The sequence below is a fragment of the Dipodomys spectabilis genome, unplaced genomic scaffold (assembly GCF_019054845.1).
Source record: "Dipodomys spectabilis isolate Male_0828 unplaced genomic scaffold, ASM1905484v1 ptg000147l, whole genome shotgun sequence".
In the NCBI taxonomy this organism is placed as follows: Eukaryota; Metazoa; Chordata; class Mammalia; order Rodentia; family Heteromyidae; genus Dipodomys; species Dipodomys spectabilis.
The window spans coordinates 12829068-12850730 of NW_024870824.1; the positions used below are offsets into that span (position 1 = coordinate 12829068).

Here is a 21663-nt window from a genome sequence, read left to right on the forward strand (position 1 = left end):
CTCAAGGCTAGTCCTCTACAACTTTGAGCCATAGCTCCACTTTCGGCAGTTTGGGGTAGTTAATTGGAGATAAGAGTCTCATGTACTTTCCTACCATGGTGGTCTTGAACCAGGATCCTCAGAGCTCAGCCTCTTGAGTAGCTAGGGTTATAAGCGTGAGCCACCAACACTTGGCAACAAGCTTACTTAATAATCATTTACTGAGCATCAATTACATGCTAGCCACTCTGTGGATATGAGCACAGAATAATGATAAGACACATAAGTGCTTTGCTCTTATATAGTCTGTTTGGAAAAGTTGAGTATTAAATAAATGATTATAAGATAAGAACTGAATTTAAAACTGGGTGCCAATGGCTCAGGCCTATAATCCCAACTACTCAGGAGACTGAAGATCTGAGGATCACAGTTTGAAGCCAGCCCAGGCAGTAAAGTCTATGAGACTCCTATCTCCAATTAAGAACCATAAAACTGGAAGTGGCAATGTGGCTCAAGTGGTAGAATGCCAGCCTTGAACAAAACGGCTAAAAATTTGTACCCAGGCCCTGAGTTCAAGCATCAGTACTGGCAGAAAGAGAAAGAGAAGGAGAAGGAGAAAAGGAAGGAGGGAAAGGAAGAGGAGGAGAAGAAGGGGAGGGGAAAGGAAAAGGAAAAGAAGGAGGAGGAGAGAATTGCGAGAGTGGTAAGTGTTATGAAGGAGAAAGGTAGGATGACAAACTTTCTATGCATGAAAATCAAAGAAAGCATCTTGAAAAGCTTACATTTGCAAAGAAAAGGGTGAAAAGACAAAGGGATAACAAAGGAGGAGGCAACAATGCTTGATAAGAAATGTACTAATTATCTGTAATTGTAACCCCTCTGTATGGTATTTTCACACACACACACACACACACACACAAGACAAAGGGAGGAGGTAGAGAAAAAGGGACAGAGAGTACTCGGATGTATTTTGTAGAGGATGCAGGATGCAGGATGCATGAATATGGCAGAAAAATTAAGTTGCCCTAAGAATGGAGAGAGAGAGAAGACAGTGAAGAAAGATGTAGGTGCAATTTAGGCACACAAGCCAGATTATCTAGGATCTAGTAGGCCAGAAAAAGGTCTTGGATGTTATCCTGAGGTCAATGAAAACCAACTAAGAATTCTGAATAGGGAACAAAATAATCAGGTGTGTGTGTGAGAGAGAGAGAGAGACAGACAGAGAGACAGAGAGACAGAAACAGAGACAGAGAGAGACTTTGTGTGTGTGTGTTTGAGTATATGCCAGCACTGTTGTATGGCCTTTTTGCTCAAGGATGGCACTCTACCACTTGAGCCATAATCCCATCTCTGGCTTTTTCTCCTTTCCTTTTGTAGCTTTTTTGTAAATTGGAGATAAGAGTCTCATGGACTTTCCTGCCTGGGCTGGCTTTGAACCTCAATTCTCAGGTCTCAGCCTCCTGAGTAGCTTGGATTATAGGTATGAGCCACTGGTGCCTAGTGATCTGACTTTTCAAAGGTCAAATATGGTAAGAAAGAGTAACCTATTGGTCTATCCTGTGCTCTTTGGGTGGGCTTGTTTGATTGCATTTTGTCAGGGATGAGACCCTGGATCATACAGGGACATGGAAAGGCTACAAGATTACAAAAGGTAAACTCAGAATATAAGCTAGTTAGACTTCATTTGGACTTGGGCTGGCTCTGAGATCAGCTGGTGTGTGTACATGGACTTATACATAAAAGTGCATGGAGTTGGAGGGGCAGAGGGAATAATTCAAGTGGTAGACTTGTCTACCCTGGGTTTAATCCCCAGCATTGCTATCAATCAACCAACTTTTTTTTTCAAATGGGTAGATTTATACAGTAAAAGTGTCTGGATGTATTCATGGCATGTACGTAATTGTATAACACGAGAAGCTAGCATGATGAGGATCACAGGTGCTACAATTAGTCTAAGTTGGATTCAGATCACAACCATGAAGTTACAACACTTATTTTGTGAGGCTGTTAGGTTTCAATGAGATAATCCAGTTAAAGTTTTTATACTGGCCTGCAGTGTACAGTCCATGCTGCCTAAATGTTTTGCTAATACAATTGTGTCTACATGCATCCTGGGTAAGTGTATGTCTGCATGTAGGTGCTCATGTGGGTGTGTCAGAGAGGTGGAATGTGTTTAAGATCAAGAGAGGGAAGAGCAATGCCATGGCTATAGTTGAAGGCGAAGCACTGGAGTGGTTCTTTCCAGGGGGAGCAAGGGGACTGCTGGGCAGCCACAGAGAAGACACAGCCTTACTCAGTGGGAAAACAAGTGAGAGATTGCAAAGAGTCTCAAATTACAAGACAATCCCCTATGGGTACAGAATCAAGAGTGGAAATTAAGCCAGGTGTCTGTGGCTCATGCCGGGAATTGTAGCCAAAAAGTAGGAGGCTAAGATCTGGAGGAGGGAGGTTCAAGGCCACTCTAGGCTAAAAGGTCTTCAAGGCTCCATCCCCAATCAATAAGCCAGCAAAATGCTGAACTAGAGGTATATATAGCCAAGTAAGAATGCCAAGTTAGCAAGGCCCCTGAGTTCAAACTCCAGTTTGAGATTCAAAAGCAGTCTTTGAAAGTAAAATGTTTGAAAGTAAAGACTCAGAATTCAGAAAACAGTATTTTCACTTGTTCTTCTTGATGCTTCCCTTGTTTTGAGCTTCATGCCTGTTTGAGTTTTCAGAACTGACTTGGAAGAAAGGAGATAAACCTATACACCACCATCCATGTCTTCAGGATTCTTGGTCCCTTCTGAAGATTCCCACAGAGTTCTAAGTGTTTTCCATAGAATAAAGAATTATTTTCCTGCTGTAAAACAGAGCACATAATTTTTTTTAAGTCTCAGTTTTGGTTTCTAGCCCCAGTTCTGTCCCCAACTAACTCACCAGGGAACTTCAGGAAATCTTTTGATCTCTCCAGAGACTTTTGTCTCACTTGGAAGAGAACTTAGTTGATCGGTATTGGTCATTATGTTTTGACTTCCTGCCATTCTAGGCAAGGCTGAGCTCCCTTGACCTGGCCCTTCTTTTAAAGTGATATCACTCTCATAGTGGTTCAGAGCACAGAATTCTTCCACCCATGGCCCCTTCCACCTATGATTTATTCCTCTCTGACTCAATTTTCTCCGGGTACAGTGCATCCTAGGATTAAGGAAAGGGTTAAGCAGGTTAATATAGGTAAGGTATTTAGAACAATACTTGACATGGATAAGAGATAACCTAGTGTTGGGTAATATTATTATTATTTACTTACTCAATTGGATTCCTTTGTGACCTTACATAAGATGTGTTATGGATAAACACCGGAAGCATAGGTATCGTTTGCGGATGAGAAATGATTAGAGAAGGTATCAGGCAAGAGAACTGAGACTATTGATTTCCCATTTATAAAAGTTCCCTCTAGAGGCTGTATATGGTGGCTTATGCCTATAACCATAGCTACTTGGGTGGTAAGGATCAAGAGGACTGCAATTCAAGGCCAGACAATGCAAAACTATAGTGAGACATTTCAATACATGGTGGTACAGATCTGCAGTCCCAGCTGCACAGAAGGTAGATAGGAAGATCTAGGTCCAAGCAAAACACAAAACCCTACTTGAAAAATAATGAAAATAACAAAAGCAAAAAGAGCTGGGAGTATAGTTCAAGTGGCAGAGCACTTGCCTAGCAATACAAATTCTGAATTCACCACCACCACCACCACCATGACGCACGTGTGCACACACACACACACACATTCTGAAGAATGTATATGCACATAGAACTATTTATGATTAGCATGATTATTGTTTAAATAAATGGAGTCAAGACATGACTGAAGTCCTTCTCATCTCCAAGTTCAGGAACTGAGAATGGTTTGAAGGAGCAGTATTTTCCACGTGGCTGGCTTACCATTACTAAGTTTGACTTCAGAAAACACTTAGGAAAAAAATCTTAAATAAACAATCACAGTGGCGTGTTTACAGATGAGCAGGTTACAACTTCTTGTGCAGGAAAGAAACATGGAAATATAAACATTGTCATTACTTGGGCATCTTGGCTTTGTATTTTCCTCTGACAGTCTTTTCCCCAGAACTTGGCTCAGGAAGCCTAAAGGAAAGACCCAAAGGGAGCCGAGAAGTCCAGGGAGAGTGTGCCAGCCAGGCAGGCAGGCAGGCGGCAGTAGCAGCCTAGCAACGAAAGCGTTAACAGGGCTGGGTAAGGCGATCCTTTCAAATGAGTAGGTCTCTGAGTTGTGGAAGTTTTCAAAGCAGTAGCAGCAGCAATTGGGGAGAAGACCAGATGGAGGCCGGGAGACCTAGGCTCCGCAGGGGTTCAGGCACCAGGTCAGTGGTCCCGCACACCTACCCTGCCAGCCCCGAGCTGCACTGCGCTGCCGCGCGCTAACTTTGGAAAGGAGGCTTGGAAAGGTGAGACGCCATCTCCCTGCCCCTGTGTCATGTCTACCCTGCTAGCTGTGGGGCCATGGCTCCTCCTGCCAAACCTCCCTGGCGTCCACCCGAGCCTTGGCGCTTGTGAGGGACAGCTGACTTCTTCCCAGGAGACTTTTCTAGACTGGAGACTTCCTTTCCGACATCCAAAAGAAACTGTTTCTGAAACCAAGGATTATTTTTCAGACCACACACAGGCGCCCTTGCCTACCTGCTGCTTCCTCTTAAGTTTTTATGGGTTATAACCACAATCCAGAATTCCTACCTGCTTCAGGTGAAACTGAGAACAATTGTCGAAGTTACTCAACCAGGGTGGGGGGGAGGTGAGAGAGGGGGAAGGGAGGGAGAGGAGAAGGAAAGAAAAGGAAATGAAGCTTCCCAGTACCCTGGCTTATAACTTAAGGCAAAACAACTTTTGAAAATAGTTTTTGTGTAGGAGTTTTTCTTGCTTATTGCTAGAACCAAAAAAAAAAAAAAAAAGTGGAGAAAGGCATATTCTGGAGGAAATAATTTTATAGCTGCATGAGTCAGATCAACTTACCTACTTGAACTTATCTGCCTATGATGCAAAGAGTAAGAGACTTAAATAGAGCGGGGGCAAGGGGGCGTAGAAAGGTAATGTCACAGAAATTACATTCTGCAGGTGGGAAGGAGAGGGTTTTACTTGGAGAGTTGTGCCTGACTGTCCTCTCCAGGCAGGAGTAGGAGCCCCCTCCAAGTCCTGTAGATACAGAGGAGAATTGCTGCCTCTCTCTTCCTTGCCCTGGTAGGACACAAAGAGGCAGTGACCAGTCCTGTCCAGAGCTCTTTCTGGTTCCTGCAACGTGCAGCGAGCCTGAGGTGAGCCTTATACCTGCTAGACTGAATCAGAGAATCAGAATGAGTCATTTGCAGCTCCATTCCAGAACAAAGTACTTTGCAAAATGCCTTATGAGACACTGCCTCCTTGTAGGTGGGACATAACCTCCCAGAGCAGTCACATTTTTCCCCCTTCTCTTCCTCTCTCCAAACAGGCAGGCATTCTGAGGCTCTGGAGAGACCCAGCTCTGGCCCCTGGGCTCTGTTTGCCCCTACCATGTGGACCCTGCTCCTTCAGGTCAGGACTGGAGTTTTAAAATAAAATGGATGATTTGACGTTACTTGATCTTCTGGAGTGCCCTGTGTGTTTTGAAAAGCTCGACGTCACAGCCAAAGTCCTCCCTTGCCAGCATACTTTCTGCAAACCATGTCTACAGAGGATTTTCAAAGCCCACAAGGAGCTGAGGTGTCCCGAATGCAGGACCCTGGTGATTGGCAGTATCGAGGCACTGCCAGCCAACCTGCTGCTGGTGCGTCTCCTGGATGGAGTGCGTTCAGGACAGAGCTCAGGGCGAGGAGGCTCCTTCCGCAGGCCTGCCGTGCTGACTGCACAGGAGAGCAGGAAAAGCAGGAGCAATCCTAGAAGTCTGCAGGTCAGTCCTTTCCGGCTAGTGCCCAGCATCAGGATCCACATGGATGGGGTAAGAAAGATCTTGCTTGTTAATATCGTGTGTACTCGTTTGCATGTATATTTCCTGGGGGCTAGGGGTAGTGTGTTCTGAGTTACATGTACAGTGCTGCCAAGGGCTCCTCGGAGATAAGTTTCCTAAGCAGTGATCACTTTCCTAAGACACGCTGAATCCTAAGCCTATCTATCCCATCCATCTGACACTTCCCCTTAGAACTGCTAAAGGCTTCCTAGGTTCTCCTGACTTCTTGTCCAGAGAATAGCCTGTTTGGGGTATTTGTTTTGATCTTTCGCTCCTGTTGCTCTAAGGCCAAAACAGTGCCTGGAAAAATGCCCAGAGGGTGAGAAAAAGAAAACAAAATCTAACTGGTTTGCTTTTGAGATCTCTGAGAAGTTCTCCCCCACCTCCTCCCCCGCCCCCGCTGAAAATGTCACGCATTGTTTGAATTTTATCCAGATCAGTCTTTCCATGCATCGTTATAAAGCACTATTATGACAATGCTTGTTCATAATCTGTTCAAAGCTCTCAAGATACCTGGCGCCCAAGAGCTGCAGGAGGGAACTGTCTGTGTGGGTGGACTGATTGATGATGGCAGGGCCATGAAACACAGCAGATGTGTAAAGAGCCCTGCCGATTCGTAGTTACCAAAGGGATAAAATAGACCAAAACAATAGACATGTCATAGGCTGCAATCAAATGAGTCAATTAATTAATTAAGACAAGCAAATGAACAGACCCAGTGAAACCTCACAGATCACTCAAAAGGCCATTATTAATGGGATTAATGATATTAATGGGAATCTACTAGCTGGTTGCTGGAAGGGCTCTCTGAGGGCTTTTCCTATGGGATGTTATAGAGGGACTAACTCTGGAGAAGAATCTTGTCCTTGCAAGTCCAGCAAGATTATTTGTACCGTGACTTCTAGAGCCAGGATTGATACAGTTATCACCAAAAGCTGTAGCTTGGATTGTTGGCATACCTCGAAAACCAGAGCTGTATACTTTGAAGACATGCCTAAAGCAAGCTTTAATTCCACCATCAGGGTCAAACAGATCTGCTTTGAAGCAGAGCAGGGTGTTTTTTAACATTAAAAAAATTTTATTGTAAAGATACTATACAGAGGGGTTACAGTTACATGAGTAAGGTAATGAGTACATTTCCTATCGAGCTTTGTTACCTCCTCCTTTGTTTTTCCCTTACTATCCTCCCTTCCCCATCTCCCCAACTTCTCCTGCCCCACCCCTGAAGTTGGAAAGTTTGTTTTCAACATAGTGCCTTGTACATCTCATTGTTACAATGGGTCAACCTATATCCTTGTTTCAGCATTTTGTTATTTCCCTTCCCCTCCCCAAATTAGAAAAATGAATATGCAAGATGCAAGGCACCAGAATCAAATACAGTGACAACAGGGGTTATACCATGGGGGAAAAACATACAAAAGAAACAAAAAATTGCATAGTACATTAAAAACAACAGCAACAAAGGAAAAAACCTCTTGTGTGCATATCTTGGAGTACATTTCACATAGCATCATCTTATATGGTCATATGTACATAGCTTTTGACCTTTTCTGCTTGTGTAGTAAGATTATCCTAGACATATACTAGTTATTACAAATAAGAGAAACCATGAAGGGAACCCTACTGCATTGTGGGAGTATAAACTTGTATAACCATTCTTTAAAGCTGTATGGGATTTCCTCAAAAGACTCCACATAGAGCTCCCCTATGACCCAGCAATCCCACTTCTGGGCACTTATCCAAACGATCATAAACAAGGCCATACTAAAGCTACCAGCACAACTATGTTTATCACAGCATTAGTCACCATAGCTAAGATATGATACCAACCCAGATGGCCTTCAGTAGATGAATAGATCAAAAAAATGTGATACACACACACACACACACACACACACACACACACACACAATGGAATTCTATGCCTCCATCAGAAAGAATGACACTGCTCATTTGTTAGGAAATGGAAAGGCTTGGAAAAAATTATATTAAGTGAAGTAAGCCAGGCCCAAAATGTAATGGTTTTGTAAGACTCTCCTCACACAGGAGGAAAGATTTGTGTCCAGTTGGAAGTTGTCTCAAGTTTTCTTTCTAGTTGCTCAACCCTCCTTGGATTCACTGCATCTCTAAGCCAGCCATTGGGTAGGGATAAGTATAAATACTCAAAAATAAGTGTCAAAGGATGATTGTGTGATTTCTTTTCTCACTGTAAATGTTTTTATTGTTGTTGTTGTATGTGAAAGACTACATTCCAGAACAGGACTGGGCACTCAGACTTCTTGAGGTCTCTCCATTAGTCTAGATGTAGACTTCTATCAGAATCTCCAAGACCTACAAAGATAGAGTGGGGTTAGGAGGCAAGCTTTTCACAAACATTCCTCCAGAGTTAGGAAATCCCTCTTGAATTATTGTTTTTTCTTTTTTCTTTTTTTAATGAACAGGGGGGGGGGCTACAATTACATAAGTAAGGTAATGAATATGCTCCTTTTAAAACACCATTACCCCCTCCCTCAGTTTCTCCTGTTTACCACTCCCTACTCCTTCCCCCTCCCAAGTTTTAAAGTTCATTTCCAACATAGTGTTCATGAGTATCATTGTTGCATTAGTTCATGCTTTGTCCTGTTCTTTCTGTGATTCCCTTTCCCTTCCATGAATCAGATAAGCTTATATACAAGACAAAGGGTACAGAAAACTAAAACAGATATAAAAATTAGAAATAACTGCATATAGAACATAATAAGAACCTCATTTCCAATTCTTGGAGTTCATGTTGATACGCTTCATTATATATATGGTCCCATCCACTTAGCAATTGGGCTATTGTGATCCACTGCTAGGAGTATCATAGACATATTCCAGTTAATCCAAAGAGGGAAATCATGAGATCTTTATTTCTCCCTTGAATTCTTCAGTCCCAATAACCTCTCTCCACTGGAGCCTTGCAAAAGTCTGACTTCCCTATCAGGATCATTGTCATCATTCACTAAGAACTGTTGCCAGCTTGAATGTACTTTTGTTCTGATTTGTATCTTTTTCCACGTGGCTATGTTGCTAAGACGAGTGGATCTGCAGCTAGTAAGTTTTTAAGCCATAGATTTGCAGGGTCCCCCCTGGCATGGGATTGGGAGCTGGTCGTGTAAGAGAAAGCCATTAAGACAAGAGGAGTCCCTGGAACTCTCCTTCAGGGCCTGAAAACATCAGGCAAAGGTACCTATCTTCTGAACTGCCCTGGACAGAAGCAGGTCATGAGGCTGAAAGACAGAAGCAAACATCGAAGGGCTTCTGCTTTTAGGCAGAGCCTGGTTAGTAAAGATGCTCACTACAAGGGAGGAACTGACAACATCACCACTCCATTTCCTGCAATTCCTGAGCTACCCTTTCTTGGTGTGCTCATCTCCTTCCTTTTGCCTCTCTCCATGGAAATATGAACAAGACCATCCTTGGATGTAAAGATGGTGCCAATGTGCAACCTGGTGATTCTGCCCTAAAATGTAACTATCTTTCCTGTAAATGTGAAAGACGCCATGTACCCTTCAGTTAAAGGAAGCAAGAATGGTCTGAATGCTCTGTCATTCTGTTCTGAACATCAGAAGTGTGGACTTAGAACCTCAGTGAAATCCTCCTGAGTTATTCATCCTCTCTGCCTCTATTCATTGAAGCTTGCCAACAGCAAGGAATACTTGCTGCCTTACCTCCCCTCTTCCTCTAGGAGAGTGTGGAAATGATCTTGGCAACAGACTCTATCGCCTTAGAAAACATCTGCCAGGCATATGCAAAGCATCACCATTATCATCCGTTTAAACTTGCCCCCTCGTGACTTTGGACAAGCCACTTAGAGTTGACTGGGTCTCAATTTAAAATTCTGTAAAATGGGAAAATATCTTGTGAAAACAGAAAGCCATTGTAAAGCTTAACTAATTAGTGTTTGCAAAGCACTTTGAGAGGTTTAGATGAAAGGCATTTGGAAGATCATTATCATAGTAAACATTACTATTGACTGTTCGTTGTGCCTGGCCAAGCATGAGACATTCTATAGAACACAGAAGAGTTATAGCCCTTCTAGGAGAACAGAATAGGTATTATTATCAAATTAAACTCCAGCCTATGGGGAATCCAGGTCAGGATAACACTAAGTATAAAGTACTCTCCTGAGAGGGCACAAATAACCTGTTGTCACAGGGTACCCATTTTGCAAAACACCTCTTCCAGAAGACTTGCTGATAACCCAGTACTCTGAAAGAGTTCATTTAACTTCCTACCCTTGAGCTTTTTCAGCCCAAAGTCTGTTCTGCTCACCTACCTTGGCTCGTTTGTAAAACAAGCTCATCCAGATCTTTTTGTTGGCTCAAGAAAGCCTGATGCATTTGTGCCAGCCAGGGTGCCAGGGTGGAACCAATAGTTACACCTCATGGTGCCAGCCCAAGAGAGAGAGAGAGAAAAATTAGCCCATTGTGCCTACACATCTAAATCTCTCCCAAGCGGATTGTGTAAAATGAAAACTTGAGAAATGGTGGCAGGTTTTTACAGCATGCAATTATTTCAAGCCAACAGGGAAGCTCCTTAAACTCTGGTAGGCCCCTGGTAATGCAAATCACAGTGTTTCCACACCCCCTCCCCTTTTTATTGTCAGAGGGGTTATAGTTACATAAGTCAGGTAACAAGTACATTTCTTGTCAAACTTGTTACCCCTTCCCTCCATTTTCTCCTACTTTCCCTCCTCCCACCCACCCCTCTCTCCAAGTTGTACAGATCATTTCCAACATCATGTCTTGTGTATATCACTGTTACATTGGTTCCCCGCTGGTCCTGTGTCTCTCCATTCTGTTGTTCCCCTTCCCTTCCTTCTTCCCCACACTGCCCTCCAGCTAAAGGAACTCTGCTGGCCTTCAAACAGATTAGGAGTTCCTCAGGAAGGCCTAATCTCTTTCCTTCTCACTCTGTTACCCTTTTATTTCTGCATTCGAATAGGCCATAAAAGCAGGGAAGTGGAGAATTTCCAGACTTTGAACATTATCAAAATTCAAATCTTGATTCTCTCCCTCCTTGGTTGAATACTTTGGGCGAGGCACCTAAAACCTCAGGGCCTCCAATTCTGCATGTATAAATGGAAGATAATAGCAGCACCGATCTCAGAGGGTTGTGGTAAGGCATTAAATGAGATGATTCATATCAATTAGCTCTTAGTACATAGACTGGCTCATAGTAAGTGCTCAAGAAATATTAGCTGAGATTGTTATTGAGGTGACTCAACACTTTCTAGTCTGAAGTACACACCCTCTTTCACTCTCTGATCAATCAAATGCCACTGCGAGACCATCTTTGGCACCCTGAGGTCTTGCTAGTTCCATTTCCATCTGTGGCCATAATTCAGATAGATGATTCTTCCCACATGTTCTGGATTTAAAGTCCCTTCTAAGGCTTTTAGGGAGCTATGAGCTAATTGGAGGAGAAAACCCTCTAACTTACCTTACTTCACTAAATAGCCAGTTTAAGGGGGAAAAACACACACACACACACACACACACACACACACACACACACACACACACACGGCAAGCATAGGTCTACTTCTTGAGTATCACTGATTCTTCATTAACTCTCATCTTTCCCTTCCCCTGCCTTTCACTCTACTCCACAGCATGAAGGTTGCCACGCTGGGTTTTGCAGGGCTGGACTTTCTCCCTACATTGTTAAGCATCGTGCCAATCACACACATTCCCATCTTACTCACCCTGTATCAACAAGAACACACCTGCCACCAGCACACAGACCAGGTGGCTTTGCCCTAGAAATTTTTCTAGTTGGTCTTGCAAAGCAACCAAGGAGAGAAAAATGAGGTCAGAAAGCACTTTAGGGAATTGAGGCTAGGGAGAAACCAGAAGGTGGCCTGGCTCCATCCTGGGTCTCAGATGTTCTGTTCTGGGCTGTGATGCACAGGGTGGGTTTTTTTTTTTTTTTAATTTTCAAGAGGATGAAAATCATCTCTAGGTCCTGAAAACACCGGGCAGCTGCCACCTGGGACAGCAAGGACCCTATGTGGCAGGTGAAGGGAGACAAATGGGTAGAAGCTAAGGTTGAAAAGTCAGGAGATCCAGATTATTCTCCAGCTTCACTCACATTTAAAAAAACAAAAAACAAAACATGGCTTCAGGGCTGGGAAGGTGGCTCAGTGGTAGAGTGCTTGCCTTGCATGCATGAGGCCCTGGGTTCGATTCCTCAGCACCACATAAGCAGAAAAAGCCACAAGTGGCGCTGTGACTCAAGTGGTAGAGTGCTAGCCTTGAGCTGAAGAGCTGAGGGACAGTGCCCAGGCCCAGAGTTCAGGCCCCATGACCAACCAAAAATAAATAAATTATATATATATATGGCTCCAAATCTCTAGTTCCTGTTCCCTCCCTTTTAATGCTGTGTTAAAGGATTCACTTTTTAAAGTTGCTAACAGTGAGTGTATGCTGAGATTCAATTATTTGTTAGCTATGAGGCCTTAGATAAGTTCTCGTGAATATCTCAGATCCTCAGCTTCCATATTTGTAAAGTGGTGATAGTGATAATGTGTCCATCTATCATAAGGCAATTGTTGAGGAAAAAATTAGCAGGGCATGCAAAAAGCTTAGGGCCAGGTGCCAAGAGAAGTCAGCAACAGAAAATAACAAAACAGGCACAACAGAAAAAGTCTACTGGTAGTTTGGGGTACATATATACAAAAGAAAAAAGAAAATAAATGGGAGCTGGACACCCATGGCTCACATCCATAATCCTAGCTATTCAGGAGGCTGAAATCTGAAGATGATTGCTGGAAACCTGCTTAGGCAAGAAAATCCATGAACTCTTATCTCCAATTAACCACCAGAAAACCTTAAGTGGGGCTGTGGCTCAAGTGGAAGAATGCTAGCCTTGAGCACAAAGAGGCTCAGTGACAGTGCCCAGGTCCTGAGTTCAAGCCCTGAACTGGCAATTAAAAAAAAAAAAACAACCACAAAACCTGGAGGTCTCCATTAGAAAATTGAACAAGGGAATTTAATGGATTTTCCAAAGGGAAGAAAAATTTTGAAATGACAAAGCTGTAGTAATAGAAGACACATCAGTGGTTGCCTGGGGTCATGCCTGGGGTCATGGCTGCAGGAGGGAGGGACCACATGGGGCAGCAGGGAGTTTTATGGAGTGATCAGGCAGACCCTGAGGTTGTCACGCGACTCTGTAGATGCATTAACACTCATAGAAGTAAACATCAAAAAGTAAGTAATATTGGGTGGAGGAACAAGCACTCTTGGATATTTCTTTTAGTGGCTACCTGCTTGTCAGCTGGCCACTCAGATTTCCTCTCACCTTTGGGTATTAGGTCAATGCCATTTCTAGAAAGACATTACCATCTTTTAGGCCATCAGAGTAATTCTTGCAGGTAGATAGGAGGACACACTCCATTAGGGAGCCAGATAGTCTACAACCCGCATCACTTCCTCATTGGTGAAAGGTCTTTAGCCTCACACAGCATCTTGATCTTGCTGGGATGGCTAAGCAGTACAGACAGGTGGGTGGGACACGAGGTTCATCTCACTCAACCTCAACTTTCCACTGTATCCATTGGCTGGATGTTGCCTCTGGAATTAGCCAATGAATTATTTTGTGTCATTTTTCTTTTCCTCTTAGGAAAATCTGCTGTATCCCTTCATACTGTAAAGAGATTTGGAGTGAGGGAAAGTACATGTTCAACCTGTGGCTCGAGAAGAGCATCTTCACCCAATCCATCCAGATCTCCTTACATTGTGGGGCTTAATGGAGAATAGCTCAAATAAAACCACACTCAACTGCTTCTCCCTTGCATCTATGTACTTATTCTTGTCAGAACTGGGGTTTTGAACTCAGGGCTTCATGTTAGCTAGGCAAATGCTCCATTATTCCATCACTATTTTTGACATAGGGTCTCAAATTTATGCCTGGGCAAACCTCCACAGTGGTTAGCATGAATGATGCATACCACCACTCCCAACTTTCTCTGTTAAGATGGGGTCACATAAACCTCCCCCCACCCAAGCTGGCCTGGAACCACAACACTCACTCCCCCATCTCAGCTTCCTGCAGAGCTGGCGTGGCAGGTGATACCATCACACTCAGCTCCTTTCTGTTACAATGGGGTCCCATGAAGTTTTTTGCCCAGGTTAACCTGAAACTAAGGTCCTCTTGATCTCAGATCCTACATAGCTAGAATTACTTGAGCTGCTGGTACTCAGCTTTCTCTCTTTTCCATATTTATTTCATCTCTTTTCCTTCACTTTCTTTCTTTTTCCACTTCAAAGTGGCCATGCCGGCACTGTGCCACTGAAGCCATGCTTACCTCTAGCCTTTCCTTTTCTTTCTGTTCATACTCATATCTTAGACCATCTTTTCACAGGGTAGGCTCCAGGGTCAAATAAACCTGTGATTTAAAACAGAGATGAACACTTTGCTTCAGAACCTTGCTGCAGGACTTTTGAGAAACTTTTAGCGTGCTGATGAACGGTAACTCTCCAAGTGGGAGATTATAATAAGAAACCTTTCCCACACTTCAGTGACGTCAGCACTCTTCACTCCTTTCCTACTCTCTTAGTCATGTTAATTGATTGTGAAAAAATTTGGAGATGCTGTTTTAGACAGAAAAAGTTCAGTCATAATGCAAAAGATACTTTCAGTCCACTGTGAAACTCAGTATCACTATCTTCTGTGGCATTGATTTGTTCCTACCAGTCTCCAGCTATGGGTGCTATGGTAACCTGCACGGCAAACTAATGATCTCACCCTGCAGTACTCACTGTCCAAATCAGTCTAGGAGGCAAACTAGGTAGTCAGCACACATAGACACATATACATATACATATACATATACATATACATATACATATACATATACATATACATATACATATACATACATATACATACCTATGTATATATGCATAAACATACCCACTGGTGTATGTGTGTATGTATACTTGTGTAACATACATTTACCTCTGTATATGTGTGTATGTTTAAATTGGAAATCTGCACACTGACCATAAGATATTATTCCTTGCAAGATGGAGTGTCTGGTTACTTTTGGCTCTTTTTTTTTTTTGGTCGGCCGTGGGGCTTGAACTCTGGGCCTGGGCGCTGTCCCTCAGCTCTTCAGCTCAAGGCGAGCGCTCTACCACTTGAGCTACAGCGCCACTTCCGGTTTTTTTTTCTGGTGGTTTATTGGAGATAGGAGTCTCACGGTCTCTTCTGCCCGGGCTGGCTTTGAACCGCGATCCTCAGCTCTCAGCCTCCTGAGTAGCTAGGATTACAGGCGTGAGCCACCAGCGCCCGGCTACTTTTGGCTCTTGAAGAAAAGAGCTGTGATGTTAGATGCTCGTTGCAAGATACATCCCGGTTAAGAAATGTTGAGATGTGAAGGGAGTGTTGCCTCATTTAAATAAAATTCTAGAAAAGGTAAAATTATAAACTATAGTCATCTGAGGAATTATGAAGGTGGCTTAGGTGATAGCATGTAGGTTCATCAAATTTTATCTGACTAAAATAAGGTATATCTTGCAAACAAATTGTAACTCCCTGACATCGATGAAGACAAAGAAGCCATAAACTCCAGAAAGTATGGGATATGAAGATCTCAGGTGGTAAGTTTGCTCAGTTTGGAGGAAATGAAGCTTGGTCAATAAAAAGAAACTTCCAAAAAATGGGTGTGTTTAGTGATTGGAAGGGATGAAGTAGAGGTGGGACAGGGCAGGGATATGTTGAATTGGAAGGGAAGGTGGAGGAGAGGGAGAAGGAAACAGGTAGAGAAGAGACAGGTGACTGTATCTACCTGCCTTCCTCTTGAGCTGGCTAGATACCATTGGGAAGAGGTGTATCACTGGCTGTCTGTAATAAAGTCTCTCCAACAGCCATTGTGCCAAACTGGTTACATGCCATCGTGTATCGGCTGCATCTACAGCAACTCAATATATTCAATACAACCAAACAAGATATCTGAGATCCAAGTAGGTGGTGGAGCTTATGGGGAAACTGAGGAGCCATCTCCATGTCACTGGCAGCCAGAGGCATTCTTTTCTATTGAAATGGTCGGGTTACTGATAACCTTAGCCCTTAGGAATGCAAGCCAGAGCACTAAAAGCAAGTAGATAGAGCAAGGAAAGACCAGCTCCTTCCAGAGCAGCTTCCTGCAGCTGGAGTCTATGTCGGTCCCCAGGGTCACACTGTTGCTCTGGTCCAGCTCAGAGCCTTGACATTCCACAAACTTCCTGTGTACCTGTCGTGTTCGCTCCAGGAATACTTCTGGGCTCAGGTTCCAGACCTCAAATAGTTAAATTTAGCTCAACTCTCCATCATTCTCAATTCTTTTCCCTAGCCTACAACCTGCCCCTTATTAGGACCCCCCAAACACCTTTTGAATGGTAGCATAAAGTAATAAATACATTCCTGGGTGGCATGCACTCTTTCGAGTCACAGGATAACTCCTCCTGGTGCAGAAATGATGCCTTCGTGAATTAAGCCATTACAGAGCTATGTGGGGTATGAACAGTGTTGGGTATAACGCATATGTTGGGCATAATGCATGTGGTGACTCAAATACTTTTAGCATGAATTACCTCCTTCAATGATTTTTTTTTTTGGATGACAAACATCATATCTGGAAAATAGCAAGCCAGGTTCAAAATTGCTTAACTCATAAATTGCTAAGCTAGAGAAGATCAGAAGTGCCACTATGGGTATAGCTGAACTCTTACATCATACACCATGAATCCCACGTGTTCCTTTGTTCTTGGAGGAGATACTTTATCACAACTTCACTGGCACTCAGTCCCAGCAAGACTAGTGACAGGAAGGAAGAGGCCCTAAAAGAAGTGACCTCTGAACTATGAGCTGAATTGACCTGGCTTCTACCATGAAAGCAAAACAGCCTCTTGCTATTGTCACTGTGACCCCTCTATACAGTATCTGTACAATAAATAAATAAACATATATACATATATATAAAGAAAAAAGCGGCCTTGCATGTAGGGATGTGTTTCTGTACCTCTCACTCTGCTAAGACCCTAATCTTGCATTTTCCATTGTGGTGAGGTATATAGAGTATAAAATCTACCATGTTAGCTTCTTCTACATGTATAATTTATTATCATCAAATGTGTTCACCTTGCTGCGTATCCATCTCCAAAATTGGTCATATTCCCAAAGTCAAATTCTGTACCCACTAATAACTTCCCATTCTCCCAATTCCCCAGCACCAGCTATAGAAGCATATGTGTTGCATATGTTTGTCTACACATATCTACATATACACATATGTACAGAGATGCATATATACTTATATGTAGATATGTGTACACACAAATCATTCAGCTACTATATGTATAGATGTGTACACATCTATACATAGATGCTTAATTCTTTTCCAATAAAGAAAATCAGTAACTTGTGTGTTCTTGTGTGCCAGTACTGGGGTTTGAACTCAGGGCTTCATGCTCTCGTTTGGCCTTTCCACTTAAAGCTGGCACTCTGCCACTTGAGTCAAAGCTCCACTTCTGGATTTTTGCTGTTTACTTAGAGATAAAAGTCGCATAAACGTTCCTGCCCCAGCTGGCTTCAAATCATGATCCTCAGATCTCAGCTTCCTAATTAGTAAGGATTATAGAGATGAGCCACCAGCACCCTGCTTCAGTATAATTTTTAAATATGTATTCTAGTTTTCTGCTGCTTCTGATGAAGCATCCACTGTGATAAGTAAGCAGGATAATATGACTCTGAAGACTATCTCCACGTTCATGTGTACTGGCTGTGGGCTTCTGGGTAAGTTAGCATCACAGCTCTGTGCATCATGGCTATAAAATGGAAATAACAGAGCTCACCTCACAGGATTATGGGGAGGATTTAATGAGACAATATCTACAACAGGCTTAGCCCAAGGCCTGGTACTAAACAACCTCCAGGTAAGGCCAACTAGCTGCTTGTACTCATCCAGGTAGGTTTATCTTTTAAAGTGCTACTGCACTTACCTCAGGTATATACTGCCATTTCCTTTGCTGTAAACATGGCATAATAACAATCAGGTGTCATTGGAGACTAAATGAAGACAATTCTTATAGCACTGATCATGCACAGGTTCTGCCAATACTAAGCTCTGTCAGCATTGCTAGCATTCATATTTCCTATCTTTCATTCATTCAGCAGGCGTGTATAGGATGCCTTTGAACAAGATGCTTCACTTTTTTTTTGAGTACTATTGGAAAACAAAAGCAAAGGAAATATGATCCTTATCCTCAAAGACCATAAGGTGGCTATGAAAACTAGCAGCTGTGATACACTTAATAAATCTTAAAAAATAAACATCACAGTGAGGCTGGGAAGGTAGCTCAGTGGTAGAGTGCTTACCTTGCATGCATGAGGCCCTGGGTTCGATTCCTCAGTACCACATAAGCAGAAAAGGCCAAAAGTGGTGCTGTGGCTCAAGTGGTAGAGTGTAAGCCTTAAGCAAAAGAAGCTTGAGGACAGTACCCAGGCCCTGAATTCAAGCCCCAGGACTGGCAAAAAAAAAAAAAAAAAAAAATCACAGTGTGTTAAGATACCACAGGTACCAGGTGCTGGTGGTTCACTCCTGTAATCCTAGCTGCTCAAGAAGCTGAGACCTAATGATCACAATTCAGTTCAAAGCCAGCCTGGGCAAGAAAGACCATGGGATTGTTATCTCCAGTTAACCAGCAAAAAAGCTGGAAGTGGAGCCATAGCTCAAGCTATCAGCCTTAAGCAAAAAAAAATAAGGGAAGGTGCTCAGGCCCTGAGGTCAATCTTCAGTTCCAGCATTAAAACAACAACACTGGAGGAACAATTGATTCCACCAGAGTACCTGCATGGAGGACTTAGGCTTCCTTCAGTGGACTCAGTTCTTCTATCTGCAGATTCTCACTGAACTCTCCATGCAACGCACAGAGATGACTGGTGCCTCTCATAACTCTGCTTACAAATAAAAGATTTATGTTCTGTTGGTGTTGGTATTAACAAAACAAAATGCAGAATATTATTACAGATCAAGTTTGATGCCCCTGTACTATTTGTGGGAAGATTCAAGAACGTTATTGAAATTGCCCTTGTTTTTAATGCATGTGATCTGATCTCTGTTGCCCGGTCATTGATGGAAAGCCATGATGCTTAGAACTATAAACCTCAGATTACACAAAGAAGCAGGTACTCTGGGTGTTGAGTCATGGCTCAGCAATGCCATGGGTTGGGGGAGCTGTATGCATATGCCATTCATGTGCCCAGCATGAAGAGTCACAAGAGAACTTGGGTCATTCACAGTTCTCCTTCTGTGAAAGACCAATAGGAGAGCTTTAGCCTAGAGACAGGAGAAAAAAGCAAATTATTCCAGAATGCTTGAAACTGGCTACCAACTGCCAGTGTTGGAGAAATCAAGAATGGGGTCCTCCACCTGCTCAAGGAGTCACCCCCACATAGCTGACTGCAGTCTATGTTCGGGTCTTGTTGTAGCCGCCTCTGCTTTGGGAAGTCACCTCCTTAGGTTCCCAGGTGCCTGGTGGTGTCCCCCCACATCCACATCACATGACAGGCTGGACATAGAAGCTTTCCTACTGGACTAAAAGGTCCCTGGTAAGAAGATACCTTGTTCTCAGTACTTAGCACAGTACCTGAAATGCAACTAACTCTCACTAAATAAGTATTGAATGTGTAGAGTTTGCATATTACAAGACCCTGAGGTTTCATACAACCACCCCTCTTCTCCTCCCCTGAGACTAGAAGAATGAAGCTGCACTGATTGTTGTGTCCCCTGGTTCCGACCAGTTCCGGACTGGCTGACAAGAGTATTTCTTAACTCCAGGCCAGCTGTTCTGGGAATGACATGTAGTTTCTTGCAAGGGCTTTAGGGGTAACTGGGTAATGAAAAAGAACTCAATCAAGAATGGAACCAGATGGCATGAAGTGACTGGTCTGCTTTCTGAGTAGGTTGCCCCTTTTGTGTTTTTGTTTTGTTTTTTTTTGCAAAACTCAGAATGATATCACCATTCTCCAACAAGTATTTTTATTGGTTGTCAAGGCAATGTGACAGGATCACTAGATCAGGAATAGAACTCTGCAGAGATGAGTTCAGGAAGAGTGTTTATCTGCAGTATTAACAAGCTGCCTGAGTAGGAGAAGGATGAGCTAAGAGTAAATCTTATTTGTGGACTTTTGTTTAATAAACAGGAATGGCAGAGAAATTGAGGGGAAAGAAGAGAAAACTTTCCACTCACTGGAAAAGCAAGAGAGGCAATCCCCCAAATTCCTGGAATGGAGAGTTCTCGTAGACAGATAGATTCCATGCTAAAAAGAGGGAATAGGATGAAAAGAATGGAAGAAGACAGCCATGTTCTTTCCTTCCTATTGGTTGATGATAAACAGGAGACAGGAGCTGATGTCTTAATAGAAAGAGAAACCTCTCCTCCTCCTCTGACATCCCCTTGTATAAGAAAATGGAAGCTTTTGCATTTCTTTTTATTATCTTCCTTTATGTTTCTGAACTCTTTAAAAGACTAAGATTTTTTGATGCCTTTTGTTTTTACTCATTAATTTTTAATGTAATGGAGAACTGTCTCCACAGCATGTATTTATTTTTTTATTGTTAGTAGTAAAGAATTGTACAGAGGAGTTACCATTCCATAAGTCAGTAATGAGTGCATTCCCCCTCCATCCCCACCCCCACCCCCACCCTCCATGAATGCATTTCTTTTTGGATAATATCACCCAATCTTGGTGATTGAGACATATCTTGGCATTTCTATTTTCCTTGAATCCAGAGACCATCTCAAGGCCTAGAGAATGAAGCAAACTTTCTTGAGTGTAATACTTATTCTGGCTGCATGATTGATAGAAGAAGGACTGAAATGAAAGAAAGAAAAAGGAAGGAATGAGAAAAAAGGTGGATATAATTGTTAATCAGCACCTAAGTGTTTATTACCATCATATAGCACATACTATGTTCTAGACACCACACAAAATAAATATGTCTTCTTTTACTATTACCAACAACCTTGCCTTTTTCCCATTTTACAGATGTTATGAAGTGGCAGAGCTAGGAATTGAACCAGAGCTGCCTGAATGCAAGGACTGAGTAGTGACTAGGTCAGTAATGGTGACTAAAACCAGGAAGACATGCTCTTGGAATCCTGTAGTGTCATGACCTATCTGCTGTTACTGGTCAATTCCTGTTGGCACCCAGTATGGTTGATAAGTTTCCAGAGCACAACTTAGTCCTCAGCAGTCCTGTGTCAATGACAAGCTCCATCTTAATTAGGTAATGTGGTCAGAAATGTAAGGATTTGAATCATCAGAATGAATCAAGGTGAAGAGAGAGTGACTTGAGATAAAGGAAGCTGAGTAAGGAAAAAGTAGAGAGAGGTGGTAAAGAAGAAAGACAGGAAAGAGCCAGGAGAGATGTAGATACAGGAAACAAAAACTAGGATGGAAAGAGAATAGGGAAGGGAAGCAAGGAGAAATTCAATGGGTAAAGGAGAGAGATTTGGAGAGGAGATTTTATCAGGATCTATGGTCCAGAACTGGTCTACTTTTCCTGAAATAGAATCAAAATCAGAACAAAATATTCATGTTCCATTCCATATAGAAACTTGTCATCTGGATAGGCAAAATGGCCCACTGTGGTGGAGGAAAATAGAGCCTGAAACTCAATCCTGTCTTAACTGAAAACTAACCAC

The 21663-nt window shown here is 42.8% G+C and overlaps 1 protein-coding gene across 1 annotated transcript in view; it reads left to right on the forward strand.

The window, feature by feature from the left end:
* The first annotated feature begins 4336 nt into the window (after nucleotides 1-4336).
* Sh3rf2 (SH3 domain containing ring finger 2) overlaps nucleotides 4337-21663 on the forward strand; it is a 133509-nt gene continuing 116182 nt past the window's right edge. Inside the window, exons 1-2 of the mRNA XM_042692098.1 lie at nucleotides 4337-4418; nucleotides 5453-5938. Of these exons, the coding sequence (XP_042548032.1) occupies nucleotides 5561-5938 (378 nt within the window). The 5' untranslated portion in view covers nucleotides 4337-4418; nucleotides 5453-5560. The remainder of the gene's footprint in view (nucleotides 4419-5452; nucleotides 5939-21663) is intronic.